The sequence below is a fragment of the Cyanistes caeruleus genome, chromosome 5 (genome assembly GCF_971803275.1).
Source record: "Cyanistes caeruleus chromosome 5, bCyaCae1.hap1.1, whole genome shotgun sequence".
Lineage (NCBI taxonomy): Eukaryota > Metazoa > Chordata > Aves > Passeriformes > Paridae > Cyanistes > Cyanistes caeruleus.
The window spans coordinates 62,637,500-62,657,163 of record NC_141705.1 but is presented as its reverse complement, the minus strand read 5'-3'; the positions used below and the strand labels follow the sequence as shown (position 1 = coordinate 62,657,163).

At 43.1% G+C, this 19,664-nt stretch overlaps 1 protein-coding gene across 1 annotated transcript; it reads left to right on the top strand.

The window, feature by feature from the left end:
* Positions 1 to 17,848: 17,848 nt before the first annotated feature.
* Positions 17,849 to 19,664, top strand: LOC147653188 (uncharacterized). Its single transcript, XM_086890080.1, is given in 1 exon segment — positions 17,849 to 19,664. A coding segment is annotated over 1 exon segment (1,719 nt). The 5' UTR covers positions 17,849 to 17,886; the 3' UTR covers positions 19,606 to 19,664.

Genomic DNA, 19,664 nt, shown 5'->3' with positions numbered 1-19,664 from the left:
ATCAGCATGAAAAGTGGTTTAAAAACAGGCTGGAATCACTCGGTTCTCAGTCTAAATAAGTTTGGGGGAAATAGACAGGGACTGGCAACAAAGACTTGCACTGCCTATGCAAAGTCAAAAATTGTGGACGCGTTTCTTTGTTGTAGATAATTGCTGAAATGGAGCAAAGAAATATCACAACAGCATTGGCATGAAACTTGCAAAAGAAAAGGATTGATTCCTACAATGTGTGCAGGTGTGTATTCTGAGGGATTTATTAATAAAGTGAATTATATTTATAAAGCCTGAGTTTTATTGATAAAATCTGAAGAAACAGGGAAAAGCAGTGTTGTGAATTAATGTTGTAAATATTGGCTTTTCACAATTATTCTGATAAATATATTATATGCTTTTACTATATTCTTTTCTCTTAGCAAGTTACAGGCTTAGATAGGAATTCTGAATGGTAAGGATATGTCTCATCTGGAGAAGGCAAGATAGCTCCAACAGGCAAGACAATGGGAGGATCAAGCTGTGGAAAGCAGGCTATTATCAGCAGCAGGAAATGGAGAGCAAACTGTTACCAAAAAGCCGGTACCAGGACGTTGGCAAGGGGGAAAGATATGAAGCCCATCTGCTCTCTGAGGAAGTATAAGGGGCCTGGACCCTTATCAACAAGTGACCATCTGCAGCAAAAAAGAAACCAAACTCCAAAATAATGCTGACCAGCAGAAAATAACATGATCCAAGAAGGTGGAACCAGGGAGGGGACATGCTTGAATATGCATTAACCTCTCACAGCAAAGATGGGATAAAAAGGACACTCCTGAGATACCAGGTGTGTTCCTGGTAACCCACCAGGGCACCCGGCCGTTTTAACCCTTTGCTTTATTTCTTTTGTCTCCTAATTGTCTTTTGTTTATATTAAATTCTTTTTATAATTTATTAAGTGAATCTCGTTTTTAAGAGCAGAAACTGACAATTCACTTTAACATAACATCTCCAACACTGAATGCTATTTTATGCAGTGTTTGCTTTCCAAAGTCATTTAATCAACACATTTTTTAAATATGTCAACTATTATCTATCTCCTGCACATTTAATGACTGCTATATAGCTGGAAGTCTGGAGGATTCTATGGAATTTCTTATACATGGCTTACAACTCTTCTTACTTAAACCACAATTGTTCCTATTTTCAGTCTGAACTTACAGCAGTCTGTGGAAGTCTGATGGCAGTGCTGCCTCCTTGCAGTCTCACAGCATCTCATCTTTAATAACAGACTGAGAATTGTTTTGCTTGTCCCATTTTTCTCTGATAGTGCTACAAGCACATCCTTTTTACTTCCATCTGTCTTCTTTTCATGAATTTCAAAATCTTGTTCTTGCTTTTGATTACTTCTCAAATATCTCTGCTAGTATTTGACCCAGAATATTCTGCATTTGTGAATTTTGATTAATTAACTTTGCTTTTTAGAGGAATAGTTTTATTCATGATTGGAATAGTTTTATTCATGATTATTGCCAGCTAGATGTCATTTCCAGACCTAAGCATTCCCCAGCACCTGTTAGATTTCCCAGAGAGTGAGAAAAGTAATATCTCAATATATAAAAGTCATACTCATTTCTAGTAGCTCAGGTTTTAATGAGAGATGGAGCAGATTATTTTACCCCATTGAGAAAGTTGCTCTAATTCCAAATAAACTTATACTGATATTATTTAATGCTGTCTCTTCACTTTTGCACTGAGCTCCTGCTCCAGATCCAAAAGACCAAACTGCAGCACTAAACTGGCAGGTCGCTGTATCTAATAGCAGATACAAGGAAGCATTTAGTAACTCTAAAGCCTTCATGTCCTTCAGGGTGTCCTTTTACCTTACATGTGTCACAAACACGGGAAACACAGCTGGAAATATCACTGTACGAGCACGGGAAGCTTCTGCCCAGCCATTTAAACAGTTCAGTCTTACTATGTGCTGATGTAACTGTGAAATGTGTTCTCTTTGCACTCCTAATTACCCTAGAACAGAAGGGAAGGCTGCTAGCTTAAAGCAAAAAGCCTGTTTTACAGAGTCTGTGGTAATTCCTCACTCTTAAAAGAGTTTACTGTGGTCTGTGAGTGTGTGTGGGGAAAAAGGTTTGGATTTCGTTGTTGTTTTTGTTAATTTTATAAAAATTTGCTTTCATGTTGCTGCCCTAACATTCTAAATAACTCCAGTATGTTTTCAAAGGTTCTTGCTAGATATGAACAGTTTCCAGAGAAGAAATCATCTGATCTAGAGTATGATTTTTTTTCTAATTGCAGAGGAAAGATCTTAGGAAATTTGTAATACTCTTTCAAGTTCTGAAAAACCTGTAGAAGAACTTTATACTGATAACTGGGTTTAATATTCTGCTTTTCATTCATGAAAACAAAACCTAGTGTCAAAATTAACATATTACAGAGTAGGTGTATCCCTGCTTACCAGTTCTGTCAAAAATGTTATTATGTAATAACAAATATGTAATGTCCATTTTGAAATCCTATCCATGAATTCCATGTTGGAAACCCCCAGCTCAGGAAAGGCTTTTTGGGAAGTCTTAGGGAGATAATTTTGTGTGAAGGTTTAGCCTGTACCCATTTCATCCCTACAGTACTACCTGTGCAGATTAACAGTGGTATTGCAATGTAAGACTGCTGAATACATTTCCCAGACACAGAAACAGTTTTTATGCCAGAGTCATGAGTCATCCCCTCAGTTCCAACCTGATCCAATGCTCACTTGAATCTTGGAAGGGCTCAAATCAGCAAGATGAAATTTCAATTGTATTCATGAAAGGAGCTCTTTTCTCTCCATTCCCCTCCCTCCCCCAAATACATCAACAGCAAGTGAGAAAGGCTCGATTTGAAAGATAATTATTACACAATTAAACTTGGACATAGCTAGTTTGCTACAAGTTCCAGCAGACAGACAAACGAGAGCAGAATCAGAGGTTATCAAACTCAATATCAATTCCAGCTCATGCTTTCCCCAAAAGCCTCATTTAATTTATCCAGGATTAAAAAATAAAAGAGAAATGAAAAAAATCACATAAAAACATTTCACATAGTATATAGTGAAATGCTATCATTTCCACCTGAAATATTCATCATCATTATTATGTCTTTCCATAGGAAATTACAAAGTCTCCTGCACCCATCTTCCCAATATCTCATTCTAAGTGCTTGCTACTTTAATCCCTTAGGAAGCAAAAGGAGCCCCAGGTGTCTCTGGATCAACAGAAACTAAACAACACAGCTTGACAAAGTATATTAAATTGTCAATAATCTCCATAAACGTCTTCCACTCCAGAGATAGCTATCACCAGCTGATGAATTTGGCTAGGGCAGGTTTAGTGAAGAAAAACTAGGTCTTTATTACCAAATCAGTTAGGAGTTGTTCTACCATACTGCCAGAAGGATGGGAGTATAAACACCATATTCTTCACAGCCTCATCCACAAAGAATTCCACCTTCAAATTAAAGCTGCTTTGGAGTTGGACCAAACCAATGAAAACTCACTCATCAAACACAGTGATGGCAGCATGCTCAGTCTTTGCAATACAAAACTGGCAACTAACAGCACATTCCTGATCACATCTCCAAGGCTGAGTGTACAGAACTGCAGTGGTGGCCAGGCCCTCGCTGACTGCCAAACCTCCAGCCATCATCCCTTCCTCTCCCAGCGACAGGGCAGAAAATAACAACAGCAGAAACTAGAAAGCTTAAGCTAAAACCACAAAGGTCATTGATGAAACAGACTGGAGTGCTCTAGAAACTAGCACGCAGACTTAGCTTAAAACAAATCTTACTGATCAGCAATTAAAATGAATACTTAATTCTATTATTCTGCATTATTATTAGACAGTCAGAGACAGCCAAGCTGACCTCAAGCATGCTGAAGCATCGGGGCCAGGCAGTGCAAATCTTCCCAGGTGCTGATTTACCCATCGTTCTCAAGTGAATTCACCTGCACACAGCCCCACCGTACAACTGCTAGGCTGCAAAATAAAAAAATAGCTCTGCTTAAGAGTCAAACCTCAGGACATAGACCATATGAAAGGAAGAATTAAACCTGCAGCATTTGGTTGACCTTCAATGCCCTGAGAAGATGACAAATTCCCCAAGATGAACAAGTGCCCAAAATACAAAGCAAAGGACTGACTTTTAGGGATCAAATGTTAAATAGGCCTGCGAAATTGGAGTTGTTAGGTTGCACATGAAAGAAGGGAAAAAAAACCACACCCCAACCCTCAACTGCAATTTTACATCCCTCTTGGAAAATTTGCTTTAATAAGAGAGAGGAATGGATACAATCTTCCCCTCACCTGGAGATTTTAATCAATTCAAGCCATTTCAAATCTGGCAAGAAAGCTCTACCACAGTCCCCATCAAACAACATTTCCTTTCATTTTTGCTCTTCATGACTACTTCAGAGCAGTCTAAATAACAGCAAAGAAGGAAATTCAAGTTGCAATTCAAACACTAAGCTCTGGAATCCCACATTGCCTTCAAACAACTGCATGAAACACTAACTTCACGCTCTATGCTCTCCAATACATAGAAGCCATTTATTTGCATAGCCTTTGGCTGCTAAAGCTGGAACCTGCATTTCTAGGAGCAGATGGGCCTGATTCTCACCTTCCCCTGATACACATGAGCAGTGTGGGCCCTGACTTTCTGGGCACCTCACACTTACTTGATTCAAACTCTTGACTTTGCTCTCTGGAACACTGCCCTTCCTGAATCCAGCCCAAGCTACGAAGCAGCCACACACCTGCTGAAGTTGCCATTCTTGACATCTGCCTCTCCCCATCAGGATGCCTTGCAAAAACAATTAGGATCCAATGCTGCCCGTGTCTGCTGCAAGGAGGAGCTCTCTGGCTTTTTTAATCCTATCTTTAGAACATTCTCTTTCTAAGGTCATGACAGCTGGGGACAAATACAGAGCAACACCTTGAAGCATTAACAAACAGAAGCAACAGAAAACAGAAGCTGCTGCATTTCCTGTGGCCATTTGAGGGTGAAACTGCAAGTGTGAAAATATTGCAATTCTGTCATTCAGGAAGAAGCACACGTTCCAAAGGAAATCCATTCAAAGCAGATTATACAGCATAGATTTGTTATCCATTGAAGTTATTACTGAAAGCCAAAGAAAGATTTCTTTGGTAGCCTCACAGGTTTATCTTCACCATTTATAATGGAACAGGTACTCTGCTTTAAATTTAAGTGGGTTTTTTTTCCCCCAACAGTCTCATCTACCTCCTCACCAAGCTGATACAGAATAGAGGAGCGCAGATCGTGTGAGGAACAGATTTGGAATTACATAAATGGACTTACCATGTGGCTACAACTGATATTTCCAGCTCTGTGGCCTAAGAGCATCCATCCAATGTCCTGCCAGTTCAGCACTTCCTGATGGTATTTGCAGCCACTGCTTCCACACAAGTTAGAACAACGCACTTCTCCTTTGAGGTCATCTGGCTGCTGCAAGTGCAACAATGGAGCCACCAAGTTCCAGTTGCAAGGTCAGCATTACAAATTTAATACCGTCCTGTTACAAAAGGTAAAGACTCTCCAATCCTGCTGGAAACAAGAGCTTTGAAGAAACCTAACTCTTCCAACTTCAGCTTGCTTCCAACTTGACGGTATCAGCTTTTTTAGATAATAAAGGATTCTCTGTAGATTACTGTGGATTAAAATTAGAACTGCAGACCTGACTATTAGTCTCAAGTTTGACGGTGTGAGGAAGGTGATGGTCCTTCTTATCCATCCCTGTAATCACCATCATGCACTGTCTCCACTATCTCCAAGAGGTATTGTTTTTTTCAATGTGGATAAACAATTTTATGAAGTTTGGAACAGGGAGAATGGCTGCCTTCCATACAAATCAAACAGGTTCCATTTCCAAGTGATTACAATTGTATCAAAGTCTTCAGACCCAAATAGGTGTAGCCTCTGGGAAATACAAAAGCCTTTATAAAAGGCTCACTCCGAAGGTGTCAATAGAATAAATAAGAAATTCATCATAAAAAAATGAAGAAGGAAAAAGCCTTCATTCCCTAACACTGCAGAATTCCAGCCAAGTAAAATCTCACTCACTTTACAATGAAAGGAAAATATTTGAGTGGTGGTGGCAGGGACAAGGCAAGGATATACGGTGCCAGGGAGGATTCTGCACTTAGAGATGCTGAGTATCCAGCCAAGAGACAGAAATTCAATTGCCAAGGCATTTGAATGAAGTCAATTAAGTCACATCATCTTTTCTATTTCAGTGTTTCCATCTGACAAGAAAGCAAAGGCGGGCAGCAGAAAGCAGGTGAGCTGCTGCACTCAGGGGAAGGGATCAAACGAACCATGCTGGTTCCATATGCACTATGGGAAAAGCAGGCAGAAGAAAGGAATATCCCTAAAATTAGGATGGAATTTTAGCCTCTTCCTTCTCTGTTGACACTGACTGTAGGCATGTCTAACAGCTTTTCAGACAATTGTGTTTGATTTTGTTCCACAAACCTTACCTAGATCCACATTCATTAGCTGACTCTCTGCTGCCTTCCAAATTGAGGGAAGGAACACATTTTAGCACTGCTTAGAAACAGAGGAGATCAAACTAAACTCTGCAGCTCCAATGAGCTAAGGAATTATGTCCTATCCACCTGCATGAAGCCGCAAAGACCAAAATCGCTTGAGAGCGTGCCATTTCCTTTCAGCCTTGTGCACTGAGCCTTCAGCTCATCACGGATCAAAAGATGCTGCACTAAATTACAAGAAAAATGACTGCATTCTGTTTAGTTGCAATCCTGGTAGTCATAACAAATCTTGTGTGCATCAGCTGGCCTCCAGAAAAATCATATGCAACAGCAACACCATCCTCAGAGGCTCTCCCAGTACCTTACCTAATAATTGGTCCGCCACTGGAGAAGACTTGTCCCCACCCTTCACACCTACAGCAACAAACCTACAAATCTTCCAAACATTTCTTCAATTCCACACCCCTCCGGAACATTCCCGCTTAAAACCGCACAGCTGCCCACGGGACAAAGGTCCAGTGTTACAAGCTTCTGCTCTCCCTCCACACAAGCCCCTTGCACATCTTGCACTGCTGCTCTGAAACTGCACAATTTGTCAGCAGCACCAATAGACTCAGAATTGGGGAAACAATTCCTTCTGCTGGGTTAAGTTGGAAACAGTTCAAGCTACAGCAGTTCTTTATTATTCACCCTCATGGAATGCCCCTGCCCTTCAGAGCTCAAGCACTCCTGTGCAGAGCATCTCATGGAGCCAAAGAGAAAGGACTGCTGTCCCAAAAGAAGAGTCAGTGAGGAACTCCCAGTGTCCTTCATGCCTTGAGAAAATTAAAGAGCAGTCACTGATGGCCTAAAGGGTACAAATTCAGTTCAGACGACAAATTTTCCAGGCTGATCCCCCTCCTCTTTATCTTCTAACACAACTACAAACAAACCAAATGATAGATTTTACAAGGAATAAGGGATGTTTAAAAGCAAATCTCTAAACTAAGCCTGGCATGCTCACCCAGGAGATCAACACAGCAAGGCAGGCACTCTGCACTACCTAGTTCATGGCAAGAGATTTCTAAACTCTACCAAATGAAGTTAAGAAATGAAACAGAGAGCAATAGAACCATATTTTAATTCATTTCAAGGTATGGAATAACACAGAATCTTTTCCATGAAACTAGGGCATTTTTCTCCCTTATCTAGTGCCCAAGTAAGATTAGAAATTGGGAAAAAAACCCCACTGAAACTGCAAATGCATTTTGCCCCCAGCTAGAAACAAAAGGTAATTATTTGAAAACTAGGAAAAACTCCAAGAGGAAATGTAAAACATTATGGAATATGTATTATTTTTATCACCCAGAATTCCCCATGGTAAAGGCACAGAGAAAACCATCATTCAGAAGTGGGAAAACAGAGGGACTGTACAAGTGAAATGGAGTTCTGACAAATGATGCTGTGTAGAATATGGGTTTCCAAACCAACAGAACAAAGGCACCCCGACAGCAGCAGCCTCAAATATTGTATATTGCAGCTGAAGCACGGGGGTTTCTGTAGATTCACCTTGTAAACTGGCACACTTACTTGCCAAGGCTGCTGAACTTCTTTCACCTTAAACCACAAAACCTCCCAGTCCTTCCACAGCAATCACTCCATCAAATCAAGACAGACCAAAACATGTTCTTTGCGCTGTTCACAATAAGATGAAGTTATGTGCCCAAGAGATACCATTTGAAGTCAGAAGGAACAAGCCAGCAAGTGTACAAAACTGGTATTTGAAGAAGTGACAAAAAGACAGCAAACTGAAGCCCATGCTTAATACAAAACCCCACAATTAATAGAACACAAATGCAGATGGATATGATAAGCTTGCATTGTCAAAGCAAAAATAATTTCTAACAAAAATCACCACATTTCCAAGAATTCAATACCACTTGTGGTGGCCACTCCTGATCTCTACATAATATGTCAGCAGTTCAATTGGCAAGAATCTCTTTTTCTAGATCCAAGCAGGGAAGAAGTCAAGGTCCCAGTGCTATGCAATTCTGTAGCTTCATTAGAAACCTTTCATCTTTCAATAGTTGAAATCCAAGCGAGAAAAGAACCTGTTTGGACACCAACTATCCTTAGTAGCAACGTTTTGCAGCACGCAATTTGAAAAGGTTAACCTGCCAGGCAATAATACAGACAAGAAAAATGAAAAGGAGGGCAAGGAGAATCATCTGCTGCTGAAACTGCTCTTCTACAAAAACCAAGTGATATGAAGATTCAGCCCGTGAAGAACACATTCCTCAACCAGGAGAGAAAAACAAAATACTTAAAAATCTCTTCACTACATTAGAGATAGAAAATTGACTACAAATCAGGTGTTCACTACTTGTTGCTTGTTCACTACTCAGACATCAGAATTACTACCACAATACTAGAAGAACAATCCAAGAAACATATTCCAGGGATGCATATTAATTCATTTGCTGCTGCCAGCAGTGCTGTGCTTTGCTTCTATCCATCCATCCTGCTGCAAAAAGGTTCAATTGTGTTTTCACCATCACATCAAATCAGCTCTTTGACTTACACCTCACCACAGACCTCGAAACAGGAGGCAAAGATCTACACCACTTGGCCTTTCAGAACTTCTCACCCATCTATGACCTTTCTGTGGCCAGCTTCAGAAAATGGGGGGGGAAGCCATTCCAACGAACACGACCAAGGAAATCACACAGCACTCGGGACTTGTTCCATGCATCAAATTTTTAATGGATGATGTGAAGTAACACCAAAGCAATTCCTGTCCACAGAAAAAAAGACTTCAAATGGTTTTGTCTCAAGTACAATCACTGGAGGTTGAAAGTTTCAGGGGCTGAAAGTTACATGAGGTCCTCAACACTGAGCAATCAATATCCCCAGTCTAAACTGTGAAATTACTACCTGGGCAAGGAGAACATTTTCAGGATTTGCAACTCATCTCAAAGCCTCAGTAGAACTCAACCAGCAGAATTCCCCTGAGATGGCACTGTGTTCTGGAAGCCCTCAAATACTCACTAAAACAGACTTGACTTTCACTAGGACAGCTGCTCATGAAAATCTGGGGTAAAACCTAGGGGAAGTGGCCATGTGCACGCATATTCCTTCTTCCCACAGCAGGCACAATCAAATCCTCCTTTGAATGGCCTCAGAGTTGAGCAGCACTCATTGGCACAGCCTCTTCTCCCACAGACAGGCCAGCGAGCAACACGGCAGCGCCAGCCAGGTGGGCAAGGACAAGAGAGAGCAGATGCCAACAAGGCTTGGAAGCTGGGCCAAGGGAGGTTTACGCTGGCCATTGGGAAGAACTTGTGTCCAGCGTGGGCCATTAGATACTGCAATGGCCTGACAGGGGCTGCTGGAGTCATCATTGTGGCACGGGTGCAAGGCAAGCCAGGCCGCAGCGCTCGGGCCCCGCTCTGCTGGCCATGCTTGCCGCCATGGCTCCCAGCTTGGACTCAACATTCTCTCAGGGCTCTCTGCAGCCAGGGCGTTCTGTGCTTCTGTGACATCACAGCCTCTGGGGACGGCACGCTGGCTGGCAACTGTCCCCAGCTGTTGCTGCGCCCCAGAGCCCAGGCACAGCTGCTCGCAGAGAGATGCCCAGAGCCTCGGTGCTGCTGGCAGAGCACTATGGCTGCTCACGGCTCCTCCGCGCTGCTGCAGCTTTACGTGCTGCTGCTCTTGGCCCATCCCCTCGACCCTGTGAGCAAACCCGAGAGGAGCACAGATGCCTCTCCTCTGGTTCCGGAGGATTTCAACCTGGAGGAGACGGACTCTACGCTCATCTGGTGGGCGTCCAGGACACTCCTCCTCATTGACGTGCTCCTCATAGGAATGGCCATGGGATGGGCCCTTGGAAGAAGTTTTCAGAGACGCTGGCGAGAGGTGAGGCAGGGGGTGGGGAGTCAGGCAGGCGGGATGGGGCAGACCTTGAGGGCCTCTTGGGCACCCTTTGGCCAATGCCCTGCGGCAGAAGGGGCCTGAGCTCCTGGCTGGGGAATGCGGCCCAGGGGCTGAGCCCCATGGACAGCACCAAGCAGAGGCGGCAGAGCTCTGCCTGCTGCAGCCTCTTCCCCGGGCCAGCCCAGCCCAACTCAGCCCGAGTCTCTGTCTCCCAGGCCAAAGGCAGCCCCACAGGTGCCGGCCCCACTCTGCCTCTCTGCCTCTTCCATGGGGATCCCTGTGCTTTGCCTTGCAGCGGAATCTCCAGAGCCCTTCGGGCCGTGTGGGGCCCCGCCGCCATCGAAGACTCGGCTGTCCCACCAAGTTGATGCAGCTGCTCAGGCAAAACCGTGACCTGATGCGGCTGCTCCTTCGCTACAGCTCTCAGCCGAGGAGGCCAACCACCAAGACGGCGGCAAAAGAGGGCAGTGACAGGAGACTCCGCACCTCCCCACAGCTCTGACCTCCAGCGTTGCGCTCCGTCTACAGAACCTTACGGGGAACGGGTGACCAGTGCCCAGCCCAGGCACTGCGACGTTCCCCACCTTACAAGTTAGCCACACCCCTGTTGTTGTTCGATTCCCCACCACGTTTCCCCCAAGAAAACCTTTCCCTTAGTGTTCAGTTCTAAACAGTTGAAGTATTGAAGTTTTTTAGCCTTAAGATTCTTATCCCATAGTCTTCTAGTAATGTTGGATTGTAGATTTTAGAAGTAGTCAAGTGAATAAAGTTCACGTTTTCTACACGTTGCTGTGTCATTTTCTTGAGGTTGCACCTGAGACCTGGGGACTCCTTGAGAGATGGCTTTGCATGGCAGCTCCAGACTGCCTGCAATGGAGAGCCCCAGTGCCCCAGCAGGCTTTGCAAGAGCACGGAGGGCAGCGGGAAAGAAGAAGGTGGCCAATATTCACCTGCCTCCACCTTCCAAGGAAGCTTGCAGTCAAACCCTGTCTGCCCTTTAGGGGGGACCCTAAAGGCCCCGGCAGGCATCACCATGGCCCCAGGACGGGGGGCTTGCAGCACTCTGGGGCACCAGGAAAGGAGCAGGATCATCCCTGGAAAGCTGTCTGGAGACAAATCTAGAGACGTCTCCCCTGGCATCCAGGCAAGGGCTAAATTCAGGCAGGCAATTAGATCCACAGGCTGCCTGGGCTATGGCACCAATCAGTCCTGCTTCATAGATCTCTGGGGGGGGGGGGTTATATATATATCTACATCTGTATTTAGTTCTTTGTATTTATCCTGTTGACCCTCAAATAGGATTAGATTTCATTTTCCTACAAAACAAAACATCCGTTTTTTGATTTTTAGGAATCAACCATCTGTGCTCCCACTTTAAATCACTTCTCTCAAACTCATTCTGCATCTTGCTCCTTTCCAGCACCATCAAATACCTCTGTTAAAATACAGAGCATCAGTGGATGGACGACAATCTTGTTACTTGCTGAAGAAAGTTAACCTGGATGACATACCTGCTTTTAAAAATCCAATAGGAACAAAACCTAAGCATCAGCTTTAGAATTTCAAAAGCTGCTTCCTCAACTCTTCCACACCACTTTACTCTTTGGGGACATTCAGCAGCAATACCAAACAAGCACAGAAAAGAAATGGAAGAAGAAATGCAGATAGTCAGCAGCAGACCACCTACCAAAATACATTTTAAATGCAGCTCCAAGTTCTCCAAGAGCAAGTTTGAAGTGTAAATGGAGACACTCACACAAAATTACTACCACTTGGTACTTTTGGTATTTCCTTGGGCTTTCCTCTTCATTTTTTTTTTATCTCTCACCTAAAGCAAGAGAAAAAAACCCAAACAAACACAACCTTTCAGGCAGAGAAAAGATGTGGTTGCTCTTGAAGAAAGCATTTCATTCTGCCTGGAGAAGAACCTGTTGGGAAAAATATTAGCTTTTAGCAAAATGGCACTGTGCTGTTGCACTTGTTCTAGCACTGGGAGAAAGAACAGGCCCGTCTGTAAGGCTCCTGCAGCTCACCCTGGCTGAGGGTCATTGACCACTGAGCACTGCAGGCATCACTGGCAATAACGATGGTGGAAAATGGGGAGGGAGCTGGATAAATAAATGTTTGCCTTTGCCTTAGCCAAAAAAAGAAACAAACATCAAAAACAACCCACCCTCAAAAGAAAGCTATGAAAATAGTTTGCCTCTGAATTTAAAGAACTTCAATTAACTCTATGATGTCTGCTTTTGGTTCAGCATTCATCAATCTGAATTTCAATATGCACAGGGTAATGAAAGGTAACTGAAGCTTAAAAATCATGTCTATTGACTTGTGCATAGCCTATACTGAAGCACATTAAAAAGCAGCGTTTTGCTTGAAATCTGCGCGGTATTAACTTCATTCAGTCTTACACTCACTAGGTAATTAAATACATGAAGAAATAGATTTATTTTTTTTCATTAAGAATGAATTATTAATTAGGAAGGCATGGCTTTAGCAGAGTCTGCTGATACCAACATTACTCAGCTAAGTTCAAAGTATGAACACAAGAACTTGATGACAGAAGCAATGTTCATCAGAGCCTCAACAAGAAAGTTGCAGTTCCAAGTTTTTCAGATGTCCTACACTTGCTAAGGCATCTCCAGAAAGAGGAGTCAACTGAAAATAGCACAGGAAATTTGAAACCCATTTCTCTTCTTGTCTTTTTTTCCTGAACTTTCTTGTGGGCAACAGAAAGCTCCTAATATGTGGAATGCAATGTAGTTTTTATGCCAGAGTCATGAGTCATCCCCTCAGTTCCAACCTGATCCAATGCTCACTTGAATCTTGGAAGGGCTCAAATCAGCAAGATGAAATTTCAATTGTATTCATGAAAGGAGCTCTTTTCTCTCCATTCCCCTCCCTCCCCCAAATACATCAACAGCAAGTGAGAAAGGCTCGATTTGAAAGATAATTATTACACAATTAAACTTGGACATAGCTAGTTTGCTACAAGTTCCAGCAGACAGACAAACGAGAGTAGAATCAGAGGTTATCAAACTCAATATCAATTCCAGCTCATGCTTTCCCCAAAAGCCTCATTTAATTTATCCAGGATTAAAAAATAAAAGAGAAATGAAAAAAACCACATAAAAGCATTTCACATAGTATATAGTGAAATGCTATCATTTCCACCTGAAATATTCATCATCATTATTATGTTTTTCCATAGGAAATTACAAAGTCTCCTGCACCCATCTTCCCAATATCTCATTCTAAGTGCTTGCTACTTTAATCCCTTAGGAAGCAAAAGGAGCCCCAGGTGTCTCTGGATCAACAGAAACTAAACAACACAGCTTGACAAAGTATATTAAATTGTCAATAATCTCCATAAACGTCTTCCACTCCAGAGATAGCTATCACCAGCTGATGAATTTGGCTAGGGCAGGTTTAGTGAAGAAAAACTAGGTCTTTATTACCAAATCAGTTAGGAGTTGTTCTACCGTACTGCCCGTAGGATAGGAGTATAAACACCGTGTTCTTCACAGCCTCATCCACAAAGAATTCCACCTTCAAATTAAGGCTGCTTTAAGTTAAGAGCCACTAATTTCCAGTTGCAAGGTCAGGATTACAAATTTAAAACCGTCCTGTTACAAAAGGTAAAGACTCTCCAATCCTGCTGAAAACAAGAGCTTTGAAGAATCCTAACTCTTCCAACTTCAGCTTGCTTCCAACTTGACGGTATCAGCTTTTTTAGATAATAAAGGATTCTCTGTAGATTACTGTGGATTAAAATTAGAACTGCAGACCTGACTATTAGTCTCAAGTTTGACGGTGTGAGGAAGGTGATGGTCCTTCTTATCCATCCCTGTAATCACCATCATGCACTGTCTCCACTATCTCCAAGAGGTATTTTTTTTTCAATGTGGATAAACAATTTTATGAAGTTTGGAACAGGGAGAATGGCTGCCTTCCATACAAATCAAACAGGTTCCATTTCCAAGTGATTACAATTGTATCAAAGTCTTCAGACCCAAATAGGTGTAGCCTCCGTGAAATACAAAAGCCCTCATGAAAGGCTCACTCCGAAGGTGTCAATAGAATAAATAAGAAATTCATCATAAAAAAATGAGGAAGGAAAAAGCCTTCATTCCCAGCACTGCAGAATTCCAGCCAAGTAAAATCTCACTCACTTTACAATGAAAGGAAAATATTTGAGTGGTGGTGGCAGGGACAAGGCAAGGATATACGGTGCCAGAGAGGATTCTGCACTTAGAGATGCTGAGTATCCAGCCAAGAGACAGAAATTCATAGCAGAGCAAGCTTCTACAAACTGAAAATACGCTTGGCTCAGGTAGGTTTCAGTCCACAACTTTGATTCTCCAGAGGCCAAAATAAAGAACTGTTCAGTCCTTTTTCCTCCTCAACTCATTCCTGGGTCTGCTCCTCCACAGTTTGGAAAAGAGAAAAAGAGTCTCATACAGAACAAGGATGTAGGAGCTTTTCCCCCCGTGGCAATAAATGTGAAAAAGGTGAAAGAAAAATACCTGCTCTGCATCTTGTGTTTATCTGCCATTTTAAACCACATTCTGAGTTCATCTGTTCTCAGAGGTACTTACTTTCTAAAGTTTACTTTCATTTTTGGGTCCAAAAAGTATTACTACAAGTAAACTTCCTCCTGAATAGTCTGCCAGAGAAGAACAAACAGCAGTGTTCACTATCTGCCACCAAATTTTACATCCTGTCCTATAATCTTATTTCCATAAGCTCAAAGTCATTGGGGAAGGCTGAGAAGGGTCTACATTTGTGCATCCTAGCAGGATTCTGGGCTGGAAAATATCTCTGCCTAGTGTTCTTGGCTTAGTGGATCCCAATGACTTTACACCACTGAGGGTCTGCACTCATTTGTACTAAATGAATGTAAGGACACTTCCATTAGAAATACAAATTTACAAATGCATTGCCCCACAGGCCTGTATGAGTAGCTTGACTTTAGGACTATTATCAGATGATATGGCTGAAGATAATTTATGGTATCAGTGTTACGAATACACCCCTACAGACTTGGAATATAGTTTCTAGCAATAAAACATTTGGCATGCCATGTGCAATGGTGGCCAAAAAGAAAATTAATGTCATCAAAGTTAAGGGACCCTACCAACATTTTAAGAGAAGCCTTATTAAGATGAAATTCTCTATTTCAGCTCATTGTGAAGTTGTTTGATGTCTCAGTGTCACATCTAATACTCCTGGATCAATGACACGAGACACTGTACACAGGTTTCAGTGAGTGCAAAGATGTGTTCCTAAGCATCACTTTTCTACTGGAGTTACCATGATGAGAAACTCTGCTGTTAACCTGTCTTTGGATTTATCCATCTTTTCTCTGCTCTTGATCAAATCTAGGATAATTTTTATAAGATCAAATAGAGAGAGAGAGGCTGGAAGAATAGCTCATCTGAATGCAAATGAGCTCCTTCTCCCCCCTACACATCTCTCAAGGCTTATCTTTTTATTACTCTCACAGAAAGCAGGACAGTCTGCTTAGAACCAGGGGCTAAATCAGAAATCAGACTTGACAATCCACTGATAACATGGCACTTTCAGAATATATTCTCTACTCTAAGCTCCAGTGACTAAGGGTGAATCATAAAATTGTACAAGTCGATCAGCTTAGGATCTGTTTTTTACATGAAGACTTATGAAAATTTAAGTGTACTTTATCACCTGAAATCAACTTTTATCTTGAACATCTACAACACACTACAGTCATAGGCCAGAAATACGACTGCCAGGGAATAGAAATGAAAAAGAACTTTTACTTTACTTTAGATTTGGGTTTTTTTGCCTTGCTTTAATAATTTGAGCTCTGCCACGGTGCCAGCGATGCAGTACTAGTAGCTGGGTTTCCCAAGAGTCCTATCATGTTTATTTAGGTTCCCAGAGGAAATAGAAGTGAAGAGCTAAATCAGTACCACCCATCATAAAGCTGGGCATGCACAGCTGGATGCAAACACACTCAAGCCTTCCAAAGCACCAGCTTTCTACCCCACCTCCAAACCCTAAAGGAGCACCCAGACCAGGCACCACATGGAGCTGATGGTTGCAACTCTTGTCTCTTTGAAGCCTACACCAAGTAGTTAATAATTCCACCTCAAATCCATTCTGCATCTTCTGTTCACCTCTGCAGTTTTGCTGCTACATAGCAGCACCCAGCAACAATTTCACTACAAATGTACTGATGTTACAATTCACTTCAAAACAATACCTGGGCCTGCTTCTTTTCAAAGCCTGTTCAATTTTTAATTTAAAACAGAAAAATAACCACTCTTCACATGGATCATCACTGTTAAGCCTTGCCTACGGTCTCAGCTTTTCTTATTTAACCTACAGGATAATGAAACGTATTGAAATGGGATTTCAAGGCAGGTGGTAGACAAGGGATGGCAAGGTATGTGTTGTTTGAGAATCCTCAATATCAGCTGACAATTTCCTGAAGCTGAATCATTTTTCTCCCAAGCAAAATAACCACTTAGTGTTTTTATCCTCCCTGGTGTTTCCAGCAAGAGCACTATTAGCTCTGTAAATACAGAGTTACTGGCTATTTGAATGTATACATTTAACAAACTATTTCATTATTAGGACACTGTGCTGAAGCAGTATTTTATTTTTAAAAATTCTTAAACAAAATACTTGCTTTATGAAGGAAAAGTGTTCGAATCACAATTTTGCCCTCCTTTATCCTCATTAAACAGCATCGATTTCCTAGTCTATGGGTAAATGGTTAAACTGAATGTGGCACAGATTTGTTGTTGCTGCTGAATACATCTTCTGCTATACTGCCAATTATCAGAGGAAAATTTAAAATCAAAAGATGTTGTTAAGAAAAATAACCAACATTATTTCTTCTTGACCCTTGAGTGCTAAGGTTACTTTTCAATCTCTTTGTAGAGAGCCTGACAGAAGAATGGCTAAGAGAAAAAGGACATGATACTGTAAGGTTAGTTAAAGTATGAGGCCTCAGGGTCAGTATGTCCCTGAAGAGAGAGTTACATAGATTACAAGATGTCGAAACTGCCAAAATATGCAGAACTGCAAGCTGAAGATAAAGAACTGGTAACTGCAAGGCCAACCACAAAGAACAATATGCGTCAATGGTAGCACACCAATAATGAGCTGAGTTTTTGCAATATGTATAAGCTAATTAAAAGCATTATAAGTTGTGCATAAGATTTCAATAAACTGAGACTTGCTGACCATGATAGCATGAGGCTTGTCTTCCGCGGCTCCGGTAATCCCCGACCTCTGGCAACATCTGGCGCCCAAACAGCCTTTCCCTTTCCTCCTTAGAGCTGTGTTGGGGACGGGTCCCTTGGACGGCGATAGCTCGCCCTGAGCGCCACATCGGTGGGCTCTGCCGCTACGCGCTGCCGATGCCTGGGGGGTTGCAACGGTACCGGTGAGTATGGACAGGCAAGCGGCGTATGATCTTTTTGCCACTTTCTTGAGAAAGCGGGGCATCAAGGGTTTAGATTTAGAGAAAGATTTACCTCTCCTGTTAACCCATGCTGTTTCTTATGAGTTTTTTACTAACCCTCACTCAGTCCACGAGCTTCATGAGTGGTGTAGGTATGGTGATCGCTTATGGGAGTTAGTTTTAGAAGATGACAAAGTAGCAAAAAAGATGAGTAAGTTATGGAAGGTGGTGCAGAATGAGTTGTTAATGTGTCAGGCAGAAAAGCGAGCTGCCGATAATGCCCGTGCGGCACAGGATCGCAATAAGGCTTACATCGACCCCTCAGCTCCAAATCCACCAATATTTGCTTCTGTTGATCTGCCTCCGCCAGATCCTAGGGAGTCTACCACTCCATCTGCACCCCCTGTCCCCTCGGATCACTCGCCGCTTCCGCCGCCCCCCTCTTCAAGTACATTATCTAACGCCGCAGCCACGGAGCCGTTCCCCGGGTCCTTATCAGATCTCACGGAGGCTATGGCACAGGGTCGGCGTGAAGTGTGGGCGGCGCTAGCAAAGCAGGGTCTGCAAGAGGGAGACACGGAACTGGCGGCAGCAGCTCAGGAGCAAATAGCCTCCCCACTTGCTTTTCCCGTGATATTTCACCCTTTACAGGGGCGGGGCCAACGAGCTGAAGTTACGCAGCTTGATTGGAAACTTTTGTCTTAATTAAGATCAACGGTGGCACAATTTGGAGTCACTAGTGAGCCCGCAAAACAAATGATCGAGTACCTCTTTAATTCGGCTGTCCTGCTGCCCGCTGACATTAGAGGCATGTCTCGCCTCATTTATACCCCTCATCAAAGGCTTATGTTTGAAACCCGGTGGAGGGAGGAAGCGGCTGCAAGCGCTGCACTTCCTCGGCCTGCCGGTGACCCTCTCGCAGGAATCACTGTAGATGAACTTATGGGCAATGGAGCCCACATTCGTTTAGAGCACCAGGCGGCTTTGGGGGGGGAAAAGCTGAGAGAGGCAATGGCAGTTGCAAAAAGAGCTATGGATAAGATCAGGGCACCTGGGGGTATTCCCATGTATATGGGGATTAAGCAAGGTAGAGATGAAGCCTTAGGCTCCTTTGTGGACAAAATTATTGAAGCTCTGGCCAAAGCAGGTATAGCTGAGCATATGCAAGATGCGTTAGTAAAGCAGTGCATATTACAAAATGGGAATGCTACAACTCGATCCTTAATAGCCACAGCACCAGGACATTGGAATGTCCAAGATTTGTTAGATAAGGCTGCAGCCATGCCAAGTGGCACTCAGGTGTTTATGGTAGAAGCTCTGCAGAAGATAGGAGAAGGACTGCAGCACCAGGCACAAGCTTTTAAGGAGCAAACTTTAGCAGCCCAGAGTCAGGTTTTAGCTGCCCTTGCACCCCTCCAAGCGACGATAGTGCAACGGCGCCCCGGTGCGGGGGGAAGAATGAAGTGCTTCAGATGTGGACGAATGGGACACATCCGCCGCGAATGCAATGCATCGGGAGTCTGGTGCGGAAAATGTCGATCCAGCACTCACAATAACACTGCCTGTTGTCGTGGGTTGGGAAACTCGAGAGCCAGCGCGAAACCGGGCCGCGCGGAGACACAAGTAGCCCCTGCCTCCGACAGCCGAGCGATCAACTTCTGCCAGCAACCTCCGGCAGCCTCGGATTGGACCTGGCAGCAGCAGTAGACACCACACTCTACAATAATGCTCCACATACTATTCCTACCGGCATTCATGGACCACTG